Source organism: Apiospora phragmitis (assembly GCF_038363925.1).
Source record: "Apiospora phragmitis strain CBS 135458 chromosome Unknown utg000006l:1.0-5683423.0:1.0-5690449.0, whole genome shotgun sequence".
NCBI classification, from domain to species: Eukaryota; Fungi; Ascomycota; class Sordariomycetes; order Amphisphaeriales; family Apiosporaceae; genus Apiospora; species Apiospora phragmitis.
In genome coordinates this window covers 331159-338252 of record NW_027117404.1, presented here as the reverse complement: position 1 = coordinate 338252, position 7094 = coordinate 331159, and the positions used below count along the sequence as shown (strand labels likewise).

Here is a 7094-nt window from a genome sequence, read left to right as displayed (position 1 = left end):
TCTTGTGTCACATCGTCACAAGTTCGACGTGACGGTCTGCCTCCCTCAGCAAGCATCCCTAACAAGTGGCGGCTAGCTGTTCACTCTCGCTGCCCCTCCTTAACCCCCCAACTAATTTACTGCACGATCGCTGCCCGAACGAGTCCAATCGAAATTGCCTTTCTGCAGGCACATATCCCGTAGAAACACGCTGCGTCTCGGCCATACAAGTACACACCGCACAGCCGAACCGCCACCATGGACCCAAACAACCGCCTGTACCTGAACATCGGGAACAACGAGCAGCGTCTTGGTCCGTCTGACAGCAGACAATATCCCACCACGCCTTCGACCTTCCCCCAGCCTGTCTTTCCCAACCAGGCAATGGCTGGCCAGCATCAGCAGCAGCAGCAAGTTCCCAACCAGCAGTACGCTGGAGGCTACCAGCAAGCCGGCAACTACTTCATGCAGCAAAATCAATACCAGCAGCAGCAGTATTCCCCTCAGCAGGGTGCCGACTATGGCCAGGGTCAGCAAGCTGGCTACCAGCAGAGATCCAATACCCCGGGCAACGACCCCAATGTCGGTCTAGCTCACCAATTCTCCCATCAGAACCTCGGTGGTTCTGCCCGAGGTGCCCAATACGGCTCTCCCCGCGGACCCTCACCCGCCCAGCGACCTCGAACCGCCGGCTCGTCGAACCAGTCTCAACCCAGCTACAGCTACCTGAATGCGCCGATGCCGAACCAGGGCCAGCGCTCAACCGAGTTCCAACCCGCTCCCGAGCGCAATCCCGAGAAATTCGGCCAGAACGCCAATAACAACCAGAAGAAATGTTCCCAGCTGGCAGCCGATTTCTTCAAGGACAGCGTCAAGCGCGCACGTGAGCGCAACCTCCGCCAGAGCGAGATGGAGCAGAAGCTGAGCGACCCCAACCACTCCGCATCCCGAAGGGAGCAGATCTGGCAAAACGGCGGCAAGAAGGAGGGCCGATACCTGCGATTCCTGCGAACTAAGGACAAGCCCGAGAACTACAGCACCATCAAGATCATCGGCAAGGGTGCTTTCGGTGAAGTCAAGCTGGTGCAGAAGAAGGCCGATGGTTTGGTGTATGCGATGAAGTCCCTGATTAAGACGGAAATGTTCAAGAAGGACCAATTGGCGCACGTGCGTGCCGAGCGAGATATTCTGGCCGAGTCGGACAGTCCTTGGTAGTCAAGCTCTTCACGACTTTCCAGGACGCCAACTTCCTGTACATGTTGATGGAGTTCTTACCTGGTGGTGATTTGATGACCATGCTCATCAAATACGAGATTTTCTCCGAGGATATCACGCGTTTCTACATCGCCGAGATAGTGCTCGCGATTGACGCAGTTCACAAGCTTGGCTTCATTCATCGGTACGTCACGATACTAACCACAGCGTGTTTTTAGGTATACCCGCTGACTTCTTTGCTTAGTGATATCAAGCCTGACAATATCCTACTGGACCGAGGTGGTCACGTGAAGCTGACGGATTTCGGTCTGTCCACCGGTTTCCACAAGTTGCACGATAACAACTACTACCAACAGCTGCTGCAGGGCAAGTCGAACCGGCCGAGGGACCGAAACTCGGTCGCTATCGACCAGATCAACCTTACGGTTAGCAACCGTTCGCAGATTAACGACTGGAGACGGTCGCGAAGACTGATGGCCTACTCTACCGTCGGTACTCCTGACTACATTGCTCCTGAGATCTTCACTGGCCACGGCTACTCGTTCGACTGCGACTGGTGGTCCCTCGGCACTATTATGTTCGAGTGTCTGGTCGGTTGGCCGCCGTTCTGTGCCGAAGATAGCCACGACACCTACAGGAAGATCGTGAACTGGAGACAGTCTCTCTACTTCCCGGATGACATTACGCTGGGCGCCGAGGCCGAGCATCTGATTCGAAGGTTTGTCTATTCTTTGTTCAATATGTATCAGCAGCAATTCGCTAACTTGGCCCAGTCTGGTTTGTAACACCGAGGCTCGTCTCGGCCGCCACGGAGCTCAGGACATCAAGGCACACCCCTTCTTCCGCGGAGTCGAATTTGAGAGCCTGCGCCGCATCCGTGCTCCTTTCGAACCTCGCCTGACGTCAAGCATCGACACGACATACTTCCCCACGGACGAGATTGACCAGACGGACAACGCGACGGTACTCAAGGCGCAGGCACTTGCCGCTGGCAAGGCTGTCGAAGAGTCGCCCGAGATGAGCTTGCCGTTCATTGGTTACACATTCAAGCGGTTCGATAACAACTTCCGCTAGATCTATCGAGTTGGATCGATGGCCGCCATAAAGAACATCGACTCTCCCGGTGCTCGACTCGATGACTACCTCAGTACCCTGGATATGTGTGACGCCCCGCAAGTGTCAAGGAGCTTGTTTGGATTCCCGATTGCACTTTGGCGATACTATTCGATGCTTCGATGAGCCAGCGATCCAAATACTTGAAAGAATTCACACTGCAGAACTAGCTTATTTGGTCCGAGAATTGTAGGGGATACGTATGTGGATGCTACAAACATTCGTCGGTGGTCTCAGACGGCCATTGTCTAGGGGCTTACTTGAGTTGTCTCCTACTGATGTGTGTACATGTAAGGTACGACATCTGTTGGTCTCTTGACAGGCGGACATACAGCTTGTCTAATGCACGCTTTGGACCTGGTACGACATGATGTCCTAGACACGAAATGGAATCGTGCTTTAATCTGGCAGGCGATAATTGATGATAAGACGGCACGATAAAAAGAACCCAATGAAAGCATAATACTACTACATCTCTGAGCTACATGGTGTGACCTGTGTCTTTTGCTTCTTTCGCTTCTTTCGTAGAATACTACATGCAATTGTAGGTGGGTGGTAGTCAAGAGATGGCTAGATGCATAAGCACGCATATGTAGATAAGCGGATGCCAGACTTCCATGTTTGAAAGCTTAGCTCCAAAACAATATGCAGGCCCCACTCGCCAGAACCTCTTATCTTATCCAACCCTTGCTCGCTTCTGTTTCTCGGTACTTGATCAGCCTTCTCTATCCCATCCATTGAATTCATCATTCATTGGCCTTCTACCTACTAGTGCGACTTGATTCGACGTCGTATCTCACTCCAATTCACCTTCGGTGTTCTATAAAATAAAACCTAAGACTCTTTCGCGGAAGGTCCCATTGCTATCGACGACGACAAAACCACCCAACTCCCAAGATGGATTACCAGAACCGCGCCGGCTCCAAGTTCGGCGGCGGTGGTGTCGCCTCCAGCAGCGCCACCACGGCCGACCGCCGCGAACGCCTGCGCAAGCTCGCCCTCGAGACCATCGACCTCGACAAAGACCCCTACTTCTTCAAGAACCACGTCGGCTCCTTCGAGTGCCGCCTCTGCCTCACGGTGCACCAGAACGACGGCTCCTACCTCGCCCACACCCAGGGCAAGAAGCATCAGACCAACCTCGCGCGGCGCGCGGCCAAGGAACAGAAGGAGGGCAAGGGCCAGATCGACGAGCGGACGGGTCTGCCGGTGGGCGTCGTGGGCGCCGGGTTCGGCGCGCTGGGCTTGGGGGGAGCGAAGCGCAACGTGGTCAAGATCGGGCGGCCCGGGTACAAGATCACGAAAGTGCGGGACGCGGTGACGCGGCAGCAGGGGCTGCTGTTCCAGTTGCAGTACCCGGAGATCTCGGCCAGCGAGGTGCCGAAAGTCCGGTTCATGAGCGCGTTCGAGCAGCGCGTCGACGACCCGCCCGACAAGAACTTCCAGTACATGCTCGTGGCGGCCGAGCCGTACGAGACGTGCGGGTTCAAGCTGCAGGCGCGCGAGATCGACCGCACGGGGAGCGCTACTGGACCTGGTGGGACAAGGACCTGAAGGAGTTCTGGGTCCAGGTCATGTTCCTCACGGAGCGCGAGGAGCGGTACGTCGGCGTGCCGGGTCTGCCGGGGAGGCGGTAAAGGAAGGAAGGAAGGAGAGAAGGGGCGTTGGAGGAGGAGATGGATGGCGCTCATGTTCTAGATTGAAGGTGTGTGGGAGACAAAAAACACTACATGGCATGTACGATAAGCCAAGACTGAAGCGTTGGCTCGATACAGATAATGATACCACAAGATTTCACGTTTTCACATTACTGTTGACCGACACTACCACGTGTAGTGGAGGATAATCATCGACAGCATTTCAGGCCTTGTAGTGGCGGCAAAGTGCAGTTCAGCAATTCCAGGCTGACACTGGCTGTTCGGCCACGTTGTTTGGGACCTGCAGGCTAACAACCCTGAATTCCTCAGCGTGACGCGGCTACCACGTTTGAGTAGTAAGATCACCGTGTTTTAAATGAGTTGTTGCGAGCCGCTCTATGCCGCGGGTCAGGTTCGACGGGGTTTTAATTAGACAAGGGATGACAGTTGAAGACGAACTTAGCCAAATATAGTGCGCCGCTTTTGCTCCTGCGCATTTGAAATTGACCATGTCCTGTTCAGTTACACGCTGAAGTATTTTGAGCTTCTGTAGTGAATCTAGTTGCTCAAGTGAAATTCCAAGCCATGTACTATCCCAGAAACGGCGAGGCCCCTTTAGGGGATCACTGCATCTGCCACTACCCGGACAACACTTCCCATACTTGGCTCATTGACGACAACGACCAAGGAGATGACATTATTGCTGTGTATGCCGCGGCTTCCGAGCTTGACGATACCACTACCACTACGGGTGTCCGCGGAGGAAGCATATCAGACAACAACGGCCGGCTCCTCGGAGGGTGACGATGTTATCGACATACCCCTGCACTACACGGCTCAGGGCGACGCGGTCCAGGCCCTGTATTGTGCCTGCTTCGTGGTCAACGAAGGACCTGAAGGCGACTCATCATCGCTCAAAGGAGGAGAAGCAGCAGCAGCAGATCCTCTGTTCGAGGGCGCCGTGGTCCTGAACCATACATCGGGCGACTACGACTTCGTGCAGCAGCAGAGCGAATTTGGTGGCATGACTAAGGCCACGGCGGCCCTGTTCGTGCCGCCGCAGCAACAGGCTGCGGAAGAGGGAGAAAAGAGGCCGCCTCTCCTTCTAGCTGGTACCGACGCCGCGACGAGGGGCATCTTGGGGGCGGCTCTGCAGCAGACATTGACAACATCCAGGCTGAGTCGGGATGGCGCGGTACTGGTGTGCGGGCTGGCGCTTCTGTGGGTATTCAGCATGAGCTTGCGCTTGGTGCGGAGGAAGAAGAAGGAGACGATAGGTTGGCGGATATGAGGGGTGATGGGGGATTTTGCGAAGGCGCTATTGTTATTAGTGTCGTGATAGGTGGTATCTCTTCTTTTCACTTCAGATATATGGCCATGGTGGATTTGGTTTATAGTTTCACTTATACAAGGTTTCTGTTCATCTATATAAGTTCCAGGGGTGGTGGTGTTTGTTTGTCTGGAAGCTCGTGGAACATCACTACTTACCAACATCCGTGTCGACCAATATACTACCCCTTGATAGTATATTCGAAAGCTGAAGCAATCGATATTGAACTGAATGGTGCGATGTCTAACTCCAGAAGTTGAATGGAACTCCTTGGGTCCACATATCGTATTTGACTGAATAGAATATCTTTTAAAAAAAGAAGCTTTCCTACTGCCTGGTATAAGCGTATTTAGGGGGGGGGGAAGAAGCTCCAAAAAAGGCATTATCATACACATTGTGCTAGCCATCAGCAACAGCCAAGCCACCCCAATGATTAATTACCCGCTCTCGAACCCGCCCCGTTCTTCGCGGCCCCGTTCGCGCCCGCGCCGACGCTGTTCTCGTCCTCGGGCTGCTGGACGTACATGTCGGCCCGGTTGTTCTCCTCGCTCTCCTTGGCGGCGTTGTACTTGCGGAAGGCGACCTCGACGAGCAGGCCGACCTCGCGGCGGCTGCGGCCCAGGACCCCCACGGCGAGCAGCGCGTCCGTCTCCTCGATCCAGTCCTGCAGCTTGCGGAAGCCGACCTGGTCCCGGCCCAGCTTCTGCGGCTGGCCCGACGACCGGATCAGCGCCAGCACGCCCGCGAGCGCCGTGTTGAGCGCGCCCAGCACCGTGATGGCGGCCGAGTACCGGGCGGCGACGGAACCCAGCGCCGTCAGGGCCGCGCCGATGACAACCTGCGCGAAGTAGCACAGATACAACAGGATGGTCATGACGGTGTAGAGCGCGTGCTTGTGCGAGGCCTCGGTGATGACACTACGATAAATTCCGATGGCGGCCCGGCGGCCCTCCTCGAGCGTGCGCGGGCTCACGACGGTCGCCGGGCGGTCAAAGGCCGGGCCCCGCACCGCCGGCAGGTAGTTGATGCCGACGGCCTTGCGGAAGATGAGTAGGTTCTCGTCGTTGGAGGCGCGGATGCCGAGGCCCGCGGGGGAGCCCCACGTCATGTGGGTGTCGGCGCGGACGTGCTGGCGGGTCAGCTCGGGGCTCTCGGGGGTCAGGGAGTCGTGCACGGCCTTGTTCGGCTTGCTTGTCGATGCCGCCGGTGCTGGTGGTGCGGATGTTGTTGCTCTTGTTGCTGTTGTTCCGACGTTTGTCGCAACAGAAGGTAACGGGGGGCGCGTTTCTTTGGCAGCTGTAGACATTGTAATAGCAGGCGACTGACTTACAGCCACAATGACCAAAAGGCGAGGAGGATGAGTAATTGGGGAGGGAGGAGTAATTAAGGGGCTTTTGTTAGACAGAACGGGTCCCAAACCGCCGAATTCCATCACCATGCTTCCGGAACATCCTGGCAATTTATATGGACTTGGCTTCTACTACGGTGGACTGGGCTGGAGAGGAAGCAGAAGCCACAATTAAGGAAGGCCACGAGACCCCTTCGCCAGAATCTGACTCAGATTGGGTTATGATCGTCCTGGAGGCAGCGCGTGAGCGGCTGCGGTCAATCCTTGTAAGCCTCATTGGTCACAATGTAGTACCATGTGTAACAACTTCAAGTACTACGAGTGAATAAGATCAATAGAAATAAATGCAATGCTAGGCTAGGCTGAAGGTGTCTCCGGTGCTTTGGCTGTGGAATCCCCTCCCTGGGTGAGCCACCCCCGTTGATACCACACCTGACAGTGCAACTAACAAGGAAGCTGGAGCTAGAAAGGA

At 55.5% G+C, this 7094-nt stretch overlaps 4 protein-coding genes across 4 annotated transcripts; 3 read left to right on the top strand and 1 right to left on the bottom strand.

The window, feature by feature from the left end:
- Window positions 1–237: 237 nt before the first annotated feature.
- PG994_005365 (uncharacterized protein) lies at window positions 238–2268 on the top strand (the record flags this gene model as incomplete). Its single annotated transcript, XM_066856774.1, is given in 4 exon segments — window positions 238–1183; window positions 1195–1378; window positions 1439–1912; window positions 1968–2268. 4 exon segments carry the CDS (start codon window positions 238–240, stop codon window positions 2266–2268), a joined length of 1905 nt encoding a protein of 634 aa, XP_066716043.1.
- Window positions 2269–3204: 936 nt separating this feature from the next.
- On the top strand, window positions 3205–3944 carry PG994_005364 (uncharacterized protein; the record flags this gene model as incomplete). The annotated part of the gene is made up of 2 exons (XM_066856773.1): window positions 3205–3804; window positions 3831–3944. The coding sequence occupies 2 exons, from the start codon at window positions 3205–3207 to the stop codon at window positions 3942–3944; spliced, it is 714 nt and encodes a 237-aa protein (XP_066716042.1).
- Window positions 3945–4653: 709 nt separating this feature from the next.
- PG994_005363 (uncharacterized protein) lies at window positions 4654–5235 on the top strand (the record flags this gene model as incomplete). The annotated part of the gene is made up of 1 exon (XM_066856772.1): window positions 4654–5235. One exon carries the CDS (start codon window positions 4654–4656, stop codon window positions 5233–5235), a length of 582 nt encoding a protein of 193 aa, XP_066716041.1.
- A 472-nt stretch (window positions 5236–5707) lies between these two features.
- PG994_005362 (uncharacterized protein) lies at window positions 5708–6580 on the bottom strand (the record flags this gene model as incomplete). Its single annotated transcript, XM_066856771.1, has 1 exon — window positions 5708–6580. One exon carries the CDS (start codon window positions 6578–6580, stop codon window positions 5708–5710), a length of 873 nt encoding a protein of 290 aa, XP_066716040.1.
- Between the last annotated feature and the right edge of the window lie 514 nt (window positions 6581–7094).